The sequence below is a fragment of the Borostomias antarcticus genome, assembly GCF_949987555.1.
Source record: "Borostomias antarcticus genome assembly, chromosome: 6".
In the NCBI taxonomy this organism is placed as follows: domain Eukaryota; kingdom Metazoa; phylum Chordata; class Actinopteri; order Stomiiformes; family Stomiidae; genus Borostomias; species Borostomias antarcticus.
The window spans coordinates 24,020,376-24,035,777 of NC_140239.1; the positions used below are offsets into that span (position 1 = coordinate 24,020,376).

General features: G+C 40.3%; 1 protein-coding gene across 1 annotated transcript; it reads right to left on the minus strand.

The window, feature by feature from the left end:
- Positions 1–8,297: 8,297 nt before the first annotated feature.
- LOC311309978 (5-hydroxytryptamine receptor 1B-like) lies at positions 8,298–9,449 on the minus strand (the record flags this gene model as incomplete). Its single annotated transcript, XM_084439352.1, has 1 exon — positions 8,298–9,449. The coding sequence occupies one exon, from the start codon at positions 9,447–9,449 to the stop codon at positions 8,298–8,300; it is 1,152 nt and encodes a 383-aa protein (XP_084295478.1).
- Positions 9,450–15,402: the final 5,953 nt, after the last annotated feature.

Sequence of the window (15,402 nt, forward strand, 5' to 3'; positions counted from 1 at the left end):
GAAGGAGGAGAAAGAAAAAAGAGATTGGAAGTTAAGAAGGTCCTCTGGGAGTTTGCCTTTTCTCCATTTACGCTCAGCCATTCCTAGGCCAAGTCAAGTAGTTAGCCGTGCTGGACAGAGATTGTCCTGAGGAGAGAATAGAGAGAGGGAGAGAAAGAGAGAAAAAGGATTCAGGAGCAGTGGCAACTCGTCCAAAACATTTCTAGAGACTGGGTCGCAACCGTTCTATTCAAGTACAATATCAATTTGTGTGTGCCCCCCCCCCTAACATATTGAATGCTCCCCCTGGCATTTCGTTCTGGAAACGGGTCTGTACCTGTTGTCGTCATTGCACGTGACCTACCGTTTTCCAGGAAGTAAGAAATTATATACTTTGATTTATAACTAATAATATTTGGGCATGCATCGTTGAATAGGTGAACACTATGACCAATTATGTGAACCAAAATGGGACAGAATGCTTTTTTCATTTCAGTGCGACTTTAATAATGCATTGTCTCGCTTTAGATCCACTACTGCAAAATTGCATAGTTAACTGTTAATAAGTGAATAATAAAGGATTTATTAACCTTAATAATGCATTGTCTCGCTTTTTTGTCTGGCTGGGAATTTCTGGTACATTGGTTTGAATCCTACTTAAAGGACAGAGACTATTTTGTGTCTATAGGCAATTACAAATCTGAGCTGACAAAAATGACCTGTGGAGTTCCCCAAGGCTCCATCCTGGGGCCTATTCTGTTCAACATTTACATGCTCCCACTAACTCAAAATATGGAAAAAACAACAAAATATGTTACCAAAGCTATGCAGATGACACACAAATTTATATCACCATATCACCAGGAGACTATAATCCCATACCAGCGCTGAGTAAGTGCATTCAACAAATCAATGATTGGATGTGCCAGAACTTTCTCCAACTAAACAAAAATAAAACTTTAGTAATTGTCTTTGGAGCCAAAGAAGAACGATTAAAAGTCAGTGCTCAACTTCAATCAGTAATGCTAAAAACCACAAACGAAGACAGAAATCTTGGTGTAGTCATGGACTCAGACCTGAATTTCAACAGCCACATTGTCAATTACAAAGTCAGCCTACTATCACCTGAAGAATATATCAAGGATCAAAGGATTTATGTCCCAGAAGGATTTGGAAAAACTTGTCCATGCATTTATCTTCAGTAGACTCGACTACTGTATGTATACAGTTCTCTCTAAAAAATCGATCAGACAGCTGCAGCTGATTCAGAACGCTGCTGCTCGAGTCCTCACTAAGACAAAGAAAGTGGAGCATACAGTATCACACCAGTTCTAAGGTCTTTACACTGGCTTCCTGTCTGTCAAAGAATTGACTTTAAAATACTGCTGTTGGTTTACAAAGCACTGAATGGTCTAGGGCCAAAATATATTTCTGATCTGCTCATATGCTATGAACCATCCAGACCCCTCAGGTCGTCTGGCACAGGTCTGCTTTCTGTCCCCAGAGTTAAAACAAAACATGGAGAAGCAGCGTTCAGTTTTTATGCCCCACATATCTGGAACAAACTTCCAGAAAACTGCAGGTCTGCTGCAACTCTTGGTTCTTTTAAAACAAGCCTGAAGACTTTTCTTTTTGCCACTGCTTTCTAAGAGGAGTTATGTTTATCTGTATACTGCACGGTAACTTTTATACCTGTATTCTATTTGTCCTGCTTTTTGTTTTAAATGTCTATAATGTCTTGCTTTATGTTTTAATGCTTTTAATTTGTCCTGCTTTTTGTTTTAAATGTCTATAATGTTTTGCTTTTTGTTTTAATGCTTTTAATGTCTGATGTAAAGCACCTTGAATTGCCCTGTGGCTGAAATGTGCTATATAAATAAACTTGCCTTGCCTTGCCTTTAGATCCACTACTGCAAAATTGCATAATAAGTGCATAATTAACTGCTAATAAATGCATATTAAGTGCATAATAGCAGTCTATAAACAGTTAACAAGCTTCTTATAAGTGTTTATACATATCTTATAATCTAACCATAAACATGTTTATTATGCTATTATTAAACACTTGTATAGTCTTATTTATGCATAATAATGTCTTATAAGCATGTTATAAGGATTTATAAGGTCCTTATTACCTATTAACTAACGTTTATAATCTATCAATAAGCGTGTTTAGTATGCTATTATTAAACATTAATCTAGTCTTATTAACACATAATAATGTCTTATAAGCATCTTATAAGGACTTATAAGTCAGACAGATTCCGGGCAGAGTTCAAATTTACAACAGCAATCCACTTCATCCTGCTCCCGTCAGCTTGAATCCAGACATGTAACACTCAGTCTGTTTTCATACAACACTAACCAGCACAAATTAAGATGAATTGATTCCAAGCTTAGTCATTAGTGGCCATCTACCTCTCTATTGAATAGTAGATAACATATTTACATCACAGTACACATGAAGGAAAGATTAGACCATCTGGAGTGTGCTGTATAGTAAGAGGAATGTCGTTTTGCAGATTGTCAACCAGCTGCTAAAATATGAGCTAGTGACAACCCAGTATGCTATTCAGGTTACAGTGGTGACTGCTGGCAAGTAGCCTATCACTTGGCAGAGAACAGGGAATTCAACGCAGAACATAGGGTTGGGAGTGTGGGCGAAAGTCAGACAGCACTAACAGGGAGGTTGACTGTTAGTCCACTGAGCTCTGCTGATGATGGACTTAAGAGATGCCTCAGATACAGTAATGTAAGACATCTGCCCAAGAGAGACGCAGTGATGTCATAAGCCGATCTCTCTTATCCATCACTCTTCATCCATCCATATCCCATTGCTTCTTCAGAAAGAGACTACCCATTGAGCCTGTGGTACAGCTTGTAATATTTAGAGCAAGTATTAAAGTGTCACACTGAGCCTAATCGATCTCAAAGGGAGAGCAAAATATTAATTGTTGACACTAATATTGCTAGACAGTGAGTGGGCCGCCAGTATATAATCTGGATTTTCAAATCACAACATCATGAAGGGAAATGTGCATTCCTTCATATCCTAATGCAGTATGTCTAACTTACTTGTTTCTTACTTAATAATCTGATAAAAGACACTAAGAACTAGGCAATGCTATAGCCCCAATCCTGATTAAATAGACTGACACTCACACACTGGGGACTTCTGTTCATCACATACTTTGTGGCACCGTGCATGTGGTACAGGATGACTACTTTACCCACTTTTACCATTAACGGTCAACACTCGCACTGCACACAATTGTACATATTCGATACAAATCGATCAGACAGCTGCAGCTGATTCAGAACAGCCTACCTGTATATAAAAACATTGCACACAAATTAACACTTTGCATTGTCCTGTCTTTGCACTGTCCCGTCTTGTCCTTGCACCCTGATGTCTAAAGTTGTCTCTATCAGTGTTATGCACCGGTGACCAAAGCAAATTCCTAGTACAGTATGTGTAAAAGCTAAAGCTAAAAAAAACTGATTCTGAAATTCTGATCAATCAAGACCCCTGTACGTGCATCCGTGCATGCACCACAATTCATTTTTCCCATTGCCAAGTACATTTTGCTTTGTAAATAAAAAACTATGCTTGGTGCCTCAATGAAAGTATAGTCTATTCTACTCAAGAGGCCGTCTATTTTCTAAATCCAGAGTTCAGAGCTTGAGGTGTTCAGTTCACTTTTGGTGCTTATTATTAGTTGGCAGAGAGCACTGATCCACTGTGGAACAGTAACTCTATACAGCAGAGGGAAGCATAGACCAAACTAGAAAGGGTGTTCAGAGAGAACAGGCCTCCGCACATTCATGCATTTTGTTGGTGTAACTCAGTTGAAATGGTTAAAATCACCTCAGTTTATATGTAATAGCTTACATGATCCAGGCTAAGAAAATGTAGTTTTTCCTAATAATGAATGAGTTGATGAATGAATGAATGAATGAATGAATGAATGAATGAATGAATGAATGAATGAATGAATGAATGAATGAATGAATGAATGAATTATATTATTTAGTTTTACATGCACAGAAAGATGTTTGCTTAAACATCTATCTTCTGTAAAGCTCATTTACTCATCATTGTAATGAAGAGAAAACAAAATTTTGGTCTGTTTTAAACACCTTGTACGTCTATTTGTATATATACAGTATTTATGTGACAGGTGGGTGCTAGGACCCAGTAGGTAGCACTGGTTAGGAGAGGCTAGTGCCCTACGAGAGTAAAGTGAATCCAAGGTTCTTGGTTTGAGTCCCATCGTTGCCAGAAATGTGTTTATACATTACTGATTATTGAACATTATATTAGTGATCCTACAGTGTACAGTATATATACATTTAGACACTTTTATCCACAACACAAAAAGCAAACAGACAAAAGCATACATTTTTGATGTGACCAAACTTGTATTTTCAGTTTGCTATTATTGTACTAAAACACAGGATAATACTCAATCAATCAATCAATCAATCAATCAAAGCTGTGTTGTATAGCGCATTTCATACCCAGAGGCAACACAATGCGCTTTACAGAGAATAAGGGAGGTGGGCATACGTCCCACCCCTACATATTCCAGAGGGAAGCAAAAAAACGGTATCACCCGGGGGCCAGAAAAGTGAGCTGTAAAAATTATTCCCTGACCCCTCTCAACAAGGCGATCGAGCAAGCTCCTGGAGTATGTTTGTCTACCGGCTAAGAACATTTATAAAGCAATACATTTATAAAGCAATAAACATTTATAAAGCCATACATTTATAAAGCAATAAACATTTAAAAAGCAATAAATTACAATAAAAAAATACTGTTTTTTTCAACTGTTTGCTTCAACACTAAAATTAAAAAGAACAGTTAGTGAAACCTGACACTCAAGGAGCAAAACCTCAGCCCAGATGTGCAGGTACTGTAGCATATGATTTATATGTAATACCACAGGATCCAGGCTAAGAAAATGTAACTTTTCCTAATACAGTGTTTATCTGATTTGTTAAGGTCTTGGCTATTGACAGCTACCAGCCTCCTACAACCAAGAAAGAGCTAATGAGATATCTCGGCCTCATTGGGTACTATAGACATTTTTGTAAGAATTTCTCTAGTGTATTAGCCCCTCTTACCAACCTGCTCAAGGCCAAAGCAGAGTTAATCTGGTCTGCATACTGCCAGCTAGCGTTTGACCAGGTTCGTTCCATGTTGTGCTCTGCCCCGGTCTTGGCTGCTCCGTTCTGGGGCCAACCTTTACAGTTACAGGTTGATGCCAGTCATGTGGGGGCAGGAGCGATGCTGCTGCAGATTGATGACTCGGGCGATGGGAGGCCTGTCAGTTTCTTTTCACTTAAGTTTAATTCATATCAGTTGAATTATTCTATAGTGGAGAAGGAGGCCTTGGCCCTCATTTGGGCCTTGCAACACTTTGAGGTGTATGTTGGCTCTGGGGTAGTGCCCCTGGTGGTTTATACAGACCTTAACCCTCTTACTTTTATACATTCTATGCAGTGCCCGAACCACAGGCTTATGAGGTGGTGTATCTTTCTACAGGCTTAAGCTTTAGACATTTGCCATATTAAAGGCACGGAGAACGTGGTTGCAGACGCTTTGTCGTTATTTTGCTGTCTCTGCCTCCTGTCTGCTCCTCTGTCCTCTTGCTGTGTCTACTCTCCTGTCTCTTAAAAGTGCTTCCCAGGTACAGGGGTTTGCTGAGGCTGAGAGGGTTGGTGGAGCTGGTGGACCGGAGAGTTTCGCTGCTGGTAGAGGTTTTTCTTTTTTATTTGGGATCTTTATGGGGGGGGGTGACGACCCTACCACTCCATCTGCTGGGGTGTCTGTGTATTGGTGTTGTTGTCTTGTCTTTGTTTTTTGTCCTGCTGGTCAGCCTTAATGTGGCACACCTGAGCAGGAGGAGGGCCTCAAGCACTGTAGTCTCTTCCTTTTCCCCCCGTTTGGAGTGGACCTTCTGCCTTGGTTATTTGAGTTGGTTTTGTATTAGTTTCCGACACCCTCAACATTCACACTCCATTTCACCCATCCACTGACATTCCACATCCTACCTTATTTTGTGTTGTATGTTTTCTTGTGTTATTCCATTAAATATTTGTGTTAAATATTATTTGGGCGTGACTCCCTTTTTGTTGCAGTTCTCACGAGCTAGGCTGTAACATTTGTGTATCTGCCCAATTATGCTGATCCGCTCCAAAATTTCATGGGATCTAACTTGGCCCATGCTACACCCTCCACTGAGTTTTGTGAAAACCGGTCAGGTAGTTTTTGTATAATCCTGCTTTGTGACGAACAAACAAACTAGCTAACTAGCACACCCAAATGAAAATATGTGCGTGATGAACAGTACATTATCATACCATCTTATTATATGGCCTGTTATCAACTTAAAAACAATTAAAATTAAAAAATCATGAAGTCATATATTTTTTGTGCTAGAGAATGTTAAGATGGCTTGAGTTTAATTTTAAGACTTGATATTTCAATTCACACTACTTACTTAGGAATAAATGCTTACATTTTCGACCAAACAAAAAACATGATGGGCCTATATGCTGACTCTAGCGGTCAATCTAAAAGCTCACTCCAGATACAGATTCAACAACTGTACATGCTGACGACATGCATCATGGGTGGGGGACGACAGGTTCACTTTACACTTGTGTGAAATGCGTTTCTGTCAGATGTTTGTAATGCCCTCTACATCCATCATCACCATTCTGGCCTGTTTTTTTCTGAAGGAAAATTTCCATACTTTATAGATTCCATAGGCCGGGCCTTTATTTATTGTATTTCACAACAGCAGTAGTGATTTGTGTTTAACTTGGGTGGGCTTCGACCCACAGCCAAAGTAATTACAGTGCATTGTTTATTGTGAAGCTTTATTGTACAGCAAAAGCAATTTCATCTTTGATTAGGATAAACATAATGTCCATTGTAGGTACTGCAACCTCACATGTATGAAACCACATGATAAGTTTTAATTTTCACAAGTCGATACCATACACCGACCATTAAATACAACATCTGTCCATACAGCTACCTCACCTTGGATCCAGGCCTGGACTGCTGTCACTCACTCTGCATCCAATAATTGTGCTCCAATAGTTTACCAGTCAAATTGTATTGGCTTCACGCAATAGCAATAGGCTAGTATTGAGTCTATTCATTCGGATGTTCGTTCCTGCATGGTAGCATGTGCAGCTTGGCAATGGAATGTATTGTCTCGGGTAGTCGAGAGCTTTAAGAGCTATAGTGGGTGATGAATCTGTAATGTCATGTCTGTTATGATTGGGAATTTGATATAATAATATCAACAGCATTCTGCAACAGTTTGATTGCATACACAGGCAAGCTCTACAACAAAATGTCAAATAATTTGCCATTACTGAACAGGTTACAATGCATACAGATATAAATCGATTAAGATTTCTTAGATTCAAAATAAGGGGCTAGTTTGGAGTCATATTGAGTAAACATTACTCACAGCAAGATGACTATTTACATAGTCAAGACCTAAAATGTTAATTTTTTTTCTTGGATATGCCTGGTCCATTGAGATTAGCTTGGCACCCTAACTAACTGATAAATGATTCAAGTGTGTGAACATAGTCAACAGAGCTCGTAGCTCTAGAGAAGAAACAATTTATTTGATGTTGCAGAATCTAATTCAAATCGTAATCTCTTCAACTGAATATACTGTAGAGATTACACTTTGAATTAGATTCAGCAACATCAAAGACAATTGGCACACATTATTTCTTCTCCAGCACTACTGTACACCTTCTGCTTACTATGAGATGAGTGTCTTTCATACACTTGAATCCTTTATCAGTTAGGCTAATGCCATGCTAATCTCAATGGACCATGCATGCACATCTGAAAAAAAGAAACGTCTTAGGTCTTAGGCACTAAAAATATTTTATATATTGAGTTTTTTTTTTCAGGTTATGGGCCCTCCCTTACTAGGACTGAGAACCAATCCGTTGCCACACCAACCACAGTCTAGACTAGAGGAAATGTTTGTTTGACAATCAAATGCTTGTATGGCAAATATGGAGCAGCGTAAGATACAGATACACAGTTAAAACATATTGGACATTAGCCAATATCATAGCAGTGAAATACTGTACTATACACTCTTAAACGTGTTCTGCGAAATGTAACACTATGTTTAATATAGGCTGTCTCCCATGGCCCATTTCAGTATGAGCTACAACGTTTGGCACTATGAAAGCATGCATCCTCACCGTCTGATTTATCTATGATATAGCCATTTATTTTGTTTGCTATCTTGTATGATTCCTTACTTTCAGGACCTGCACCATCTAAAGCGTATTAGTTTATGGAAAGCTTGCTTGAAGTCTTCGTTCGACATGGTGTAAATAATGGGGTTAATTAAAGAGTTCAGGTAACCCAACCAAGTAAATATGTCAAATAATTCTGGATGAAAGCATGACTCACAGACAGGCACTAATAAAGTATAAATGAAAAACGGGAGCCAGCATATGATGTAGGCTCCGAGGATTATTCCTAAGGTTTTAGTCGCCTTTCTCTCCCTTGCAGCAGAGATCCTCTTCTTTTCCAGAAGCGCGTCAGACACCGTGACTTTCACCTGGTTTAAATTCACAGACGACGTAGTGTCACACGATGATGTGTCGTTCGTTCCGTAATTTAGAGAAGTAGTTGACGCCACCGAACCTGGAGAGTTTGTAATCAAATGGGCAGAGGTAAGTCTTTTCCCAGGTTTATTAGTGGATTGTTTCAAGATCCTCTTTCTAGCTTCCACATATATCCTGCCGTAGAGGGCTAGAAGTAGCAACGTGGGGATATAGAACGCGCCAAAAGTTGAGTAAATCGTGTAGAAAACGTTATCAGTGTTCACATTGCAACTAGTAACCTCCTCCGCTTTCACCTGACGCCAAAAGAATGGTGGCAGTGAAATTGAGATGGCAATCACCCAGGCGGTGGCGATCATCCCTGCTGCGCGCGCTGGCGTGCGCTTCTTGGTGTACTCAACAGCATCTGTTATCGCCCAGTAACGGTCCAGAGCAATTACGCAAAGGTGAAGAATAGAAGCTGTGCAACACGTTATGTCTGAGGACAACCAAATATCGCAAATAATTTGACCCAACGTCCATGTGTGACTCAATGTGTACAGTGCACTTATTGGCATCACTAATATGGACACCAAGAGGTCTGTAACCGCAAGCGATGCAATCAGAAAGTTTGCAGGAGTGTGTAATTTTCTAGACTGATAAATAGTCACAATAACGAATGCATTTGATAAAGTTGTTGCAAAAGTTAGTAGGGATAATGTAACAGCTAAACCAGCGTGGAATACTAAATTAGACTCTTTCTCCTCTTCTTTTGACGTGAAATTCGCGTTGGTATCGTTGGTTGAAATATTCAACAATTCGCCATAAATAACAGACGCTGGTTTTAACTGATTGGAGTACTCCATCCCTTGATGCTCTTGATAGATGTCATCGAGATTCAAAAGCCCTGGATGTTAAAATTGCTCATTCAGTTCAATGTTGCATTTCTTGTCATCTTTTCCAAATCAAACATTGCTCCATTGCCATCGGTGTCCATCAGATGCATGACGCATGATTATCCAACATGCAACAATCAAAGGAGTAAATCCTATTCAATTGTCTCTGAAATATCCTTTTTGATGTAACTTCCCCTTCTTTTACATTGTTGGTTGTTCCACACTGCCGTTCAACGCCATGTAACCGTTAGGAAAAGAAATTGTTCCAAAAAACAATTATTCAAAAAATAATAATCATAGGCCTGAGTTAAAAAGATAAACGTTAATGTAAATAGTATGTATCAAAACCGTTCAAAGTGTGAAAAATCATCCCCTTATAAGCTTTCATTCCACTCTCTGAGACAGTGTTATTTGTGTTGCACTTCAGAAGTTCGGCGCTGGCAAGGCTTTTTATGCTGAACGCACTGCAGAACACTAGATATCTCACTGGTCCTCTCCCTCTCCAGACAGAGTGGTTTCATCCACTGGGTCATAAAGCTCTAGGGTTCTGTCTATATGAAAGTTAAAAGAACCATATCTATGAGCCATATAATAATAGTATAATATAATAATAATTAGATCTTTAGATGACACATTAAGCTATTTTAAGCTCACAGTAGCCTACTTGATAGTCGACACTGGATAGTGAGCGAGAGCGCACATTATAGGCCTAGGCTACTTTAAGGACCATGGACAGCTCAACATTGTGAAAACTTGAGCTTGAAAATACTGCCAACAGTTTTAGCATGAAACGTGCCATTGATGATACGGACAGATGTAAGCCTATATGCATTTAGGATGACTGCACTCGAAAAAGCAGCATAGCCCAATAACTTGCTTAAGAGGCATAGAGCTGGGCCGGGGCGCGGTTGCAAGTACCACCCTATACTACTGTATCCTTCAAGCTGGCTATTCATCAAGCCGGCGTTTGAGATCAAAATATACAGCCGCCTGTAACAAAGATTTGAGAGAGTTTCGGAAATAAAGTAGCCTATTCTCATTCCCCTTTAATAGGGTTTCTGTGTGAACTTATTTTTAAATAAGGACATGTATTCTTAAACGAATACGATTTTGTTAATGTTGAAATACATGATGATTTGTTTCAGTCTGGATAGCTAATTTTGCATGTGCCTATGTAGTCTGGGGCCTGTCTCTTTCGCAGTTGTTTCGCCGGTCTAGAGGGGAACCGCCTAGGCAAGATCGCATAATCTTCCGGTCTGGACCGGAAGAACAGTTGTATCTATACCCAGCTGGCATTTCAACGTTGATTCACGGGTGATTCAACGTCATGTGGCTATGTGAATCAACGTTGGGATTTGAAAGGTGAATCAACTTTGAAGTCCCAACTTTGTTTCAACGGCTTACTTTTCAACATGGGTAAATTAAGGTCTTTGAATCAACTTTGCATCACTGTTGAAACTGCAACTTTGTTTCAACTTATAACTTTTCAATCATGTAGCCATGGAGAAGAAAGGCGTGAACTTTTTACAATTTTATTTTACATTACAATCAAGATGCACATGTAGGCCTACAACAGCAGTGAGTGGGGTTGCAACACTGACAACTGTGCAAATAGCAACAACATCAATCCAACAATAATGTGAAAAATAAGTGTTTGTGGCACTGGCATGCACACACACAAACACATTTTGTGACATACTTCTATACAGCAATGCTACAGAAAAAGGCATTCACAGTCAATCTGCCGGCTGGTAACAGCTTTTAGCTTTCTAAACATAACCTCATTTGCAGCACAATAGGCTACATCCTGGGTTGTATGTTAAAACGCGAAAGCAAAACTAACAAGCTAAACAATATATTAACCTTTCCATCTACAAGTAGCGGCAAAAGTTGAACAACAAGGAAATGACTGGCACATTGCTCAGCTTGTATAGAAGTAGATACTAGCTATGTCCAGCTAGTGTGAGGCAAACAATACATGCATCCATGGAGACAAACATTACACACGATACACCGCACCAACATTGCCAAAGAAACTACGGTGTCCATAATAGGACATCCTCGGATGTCCATGAAAGGTAATTTGAATCTCATTCTTTGTGCAAGCGCAAAATAAGGATTTGTGACCAATAAGATTAATTTATTGCAAAGATATATAAAGCAAAACCTTCGTTGGGCCACTTTTTACCCATATTGTGCGTTAAAGGGCTATAAGGCAGGTTGAAGACATCATGTTGATGTTGATGTACATCAACGTACAGATCTTCAACAGAATTTCAACGTTGATTTATAAGTATTTTATCAACCTTTTTCAACCATTGAGCATTCAATATTGTTTCAAGGTTGAAACGATGACTGACATTAATCCAACTACATTTCAATGTTGAAGGTCGGTCGTGTGCCAGCTGGGTAATTTCGGAGGCTAAGACGCTGCAGTGGCTTCAAATGTGTGATATTATGTATCCGGCACACTTTTTCCATGACTTCTTGAAATATTTCTTCAGGTATGTCCATGTTTTCTTCCATCGATGTAAATAAAGCAAGCGGAAGTAGGAGGCGGGCTCTACAGGCTTGAGCCAGAAGAAGGGGCGGGCTTAAGGCAGTGAAGTTAATAGACACCAGGCTCTCCTCCCCGAGGAGAGGCTAGTGCCTATGTAGCCCGTCTGTTTCGGCATGCCCAGGGGGGTATTAGAACCTAGGTCTCCCGCTCGGGAAGCGAACACACTGACATTTGTGCCAATAGGGACTGTCAGCGCTCCTTTGAGGAGTGAGTTTCACCAGCTCCACGTCTCACTTGGTTACACCTATATTCTCTGAGAAGGCTACAACAACCTAGTTTATACTGTTTAAAGGTATGATATGTTATATGTGGATTATTTCCCCCATCTAGTGTCTAAAGATAAGAACTGCAACAACACAACGTATTGGTTGCCCAACCTGCAGATCGGGTCAAGCGAGCTGACAATTTTCCTTGTGTGTGTGACTGCAACGATGTCAAATGATGAATCTTTCAGAGTAACGTTAACTTTAGAGTAATTAATTCACTTTACAACACTATAATTGTAGTCTAGCTAGAGTCTAGAGAATGCACTGTTTCAGTCATACTGTGATACTGTGATCTTCACTTCGAGAGGAACATAACGTTACTCTAATCAGTAATCACAATCAAGTATTTCAGAGTGCCATGTAATAAGTTACATTATACCATGGCCTGGGTTAATACTCTTTTCTGATTGGCCAGCAGACGTGCGTTAAAACCGTGTATACGCACACGTAGTTTGGCTAAAGTTTAATTACCGATCTAAATTAATGCACCAGCTTTGACAGCAACCCAAATGAGCTAATCCCATAGCCTGCTGTACCATTGCTAGCTAGCCATGAAAGAAGTGTTGGATACTGCATATTTGCTGTGCAACGCATCCATTGTCCAGTTGTCAAATCTATTTGCCAACGAACTCTTTATGATAGCCAGACACCTCACTGTCCCTAAATCAAAAACAGTTTTTTCACTTTGTGTTACAACGTGGTGGTGCACGTTAGTGGTGTAGTAGCCAGATATGATTTTGTAACTTCAGTCTAAGAGTTGCAGTAAAAGAAGCCAGCCGTATGGAAAACAGTCTCCGCCTTGTTTATTCATTTACAGTATATACAGCAGTGTTTCCTGTGGAACTGATCTCTTGGTGTGGTGGTGTGTGAAAAAAAAGAGTCTGATTTCGAAACCAAAGCGGGGGATCGGAGACCGCCCTTCTTCCTCCCTTGTTCCTCTCTCCTGTCCCCTTCCTATACTGTAAGTAGGCCTATAAAGATGGCCTAACTTATCTCGTAAGGTTGGTAAAGTCCTAGAGCTTAAAATGTAATTAATTACATGTAACTGGATGGGATAAAACAGTAACCACGCAGGCACTTAATAAATCATATGGTTTACAGACATATTTTAATCAGATGTATTGACGGTTACCATGTTATTTTGATTGGCATTTTTTAGGTGGCTGGAGGAACATTAACGCAAGCTAGTGTTAGTTCAGCCAGCCAAAAAGACCGTCGCACAATCCATCAGGCAGCGCTGCACCTGACTCGCACGAAAGTTGCAGAACATACTCGCGCTTGTGGTGTATATCTCCTTGACAACGCTCGCTTGAAGGGCTGACTGACGGACAGACAAACAGCAGCGCGTAGCTCAAATGGGGCAGGCTCCGCTTCGGCTCAAACTGTATTTTCAGATAACGTTACGTAACGTTAGCAACACAAGGCCAATTTAACATATTCATCTTTTACTTGTCCGATCAGACAACTGCATGAGGCATTCCTCTTGCCCGAACAGAGTTTACTGGTCCCTGGGAAGCGGGCAAAACTGTTAGCCTACTACAGGAAGCTTGCATTGTTCCTTAATCCCCCGGTGTGAATCATGGCTAGCCGGCAACCTAGCCTACCTGACTGGTCTCATCATTCTCCTCTCTCTTCCTCTTCAAAAATCGTCATCTGCCCATCTGGAAAATTGTATTGATATATTAGGCTATAGGATCCGCTAGTTGTCATCAGGGAATTATAAAACCAAAGGCTTAACCAACGTGCTTGAGATGGGCAGGAGGCTAGGCATTTTGAGGAGTAGGCCTAGGTGCCAGCACCAGTGATTGGCCCAATTCAAACACTGGTTAATACTATGGTAATATTTGAGCGTCAATAGCCTACCTATCTTTCGTTGTAACCTCATGCCGCTCACTGAAGAAAAAATCCCTTCACGCGCCGAGTCTTCCGATCACCTCAGAAAGGAGCAGCATGGAGCGGCACAGAGCGCACGGCCTATAGGCTCTTTATTGAAAATAAATAGTCCTAATGTGGGTGAGACAGTGGTTTTGAAAGCGCATTTAGGCAGAAATATTTAGAAAGTTTTATTTATATATAGCCTAATTTGTATTATTGTTCAAATTCATCAAATCAAATGTTTGGTGTTCGGTGCGCCACGGCAAAACCTTACCAGTGGAAACGCTGTATACGGCATCCAAATATATCACAGTGTGAAGAGGCAATTGCTGGATTCTAATAACCCTGTTGCTTCACATAATGATACGACACCTCCCGTCCTCGCAAATCAACTCACAATGAACGATACGACCATGGATGTATTGGATACGACTGACAATACCACAACATGAAAACAATACTTTTGGAGTTGAGGACAATCTGGCTATCATACATAGTTTGTTGGCAACTAGGTTTGACAGCTGGACGATTTATAGGTTGCACAGTTAAAAATTAGTTAACGATAGCTAGTTAGATAGCTTACCGGTCTAGTAGAAAAGTAGCTATGTCACCATGTGACTTTATCCCATGAAACTCCATAAACTCCGTCCAACGAGCAAAGGCTGGCCCGATATTTATCTGAGTTTTGCCCCTTCTTCGGTCACTGAGCTTTTGAGATTCGTATCGCACGGTTCGCCGGGGCTCAGGCGGAGAAGCAGGACGACGAAACGCGGCCATTTTACTAAACGTTTAGCTGAAAAGAGTGAGCGGAAGTGGACGGAAAAGCTGCCGTTTTATAGTCGCACACACACTTGATGCTAACCAATATCAATAATGCTGCTAATTCATGGAAGTATAACGTTAGCTGGCTACTGCTAATCTCACAGTGGTAAAGCTAGAATAGTACCTGGCAACTAGCCTTGCGTCACCAGTCTCTCCTCAGGGAGAAGAGCCTGGTATCTATTTACTTCACTGCCTTAAGCCCGCCCCATCATCCGGCTCGAGCCTGTAGAGCCCGCCTCCAACATCTGCTTTCTTTATTTTTCCTTAACCGGTAGTTCTCCTCGCATCTTCTTTTACAATTTTCGTCGGTGTTATGCCTGGTGATGCCATCGCGAATGTTATTTACACCATGTGCAGCCTACAGTAAAAACATTACAACAACTGTTCGTCTTCCGGTCCA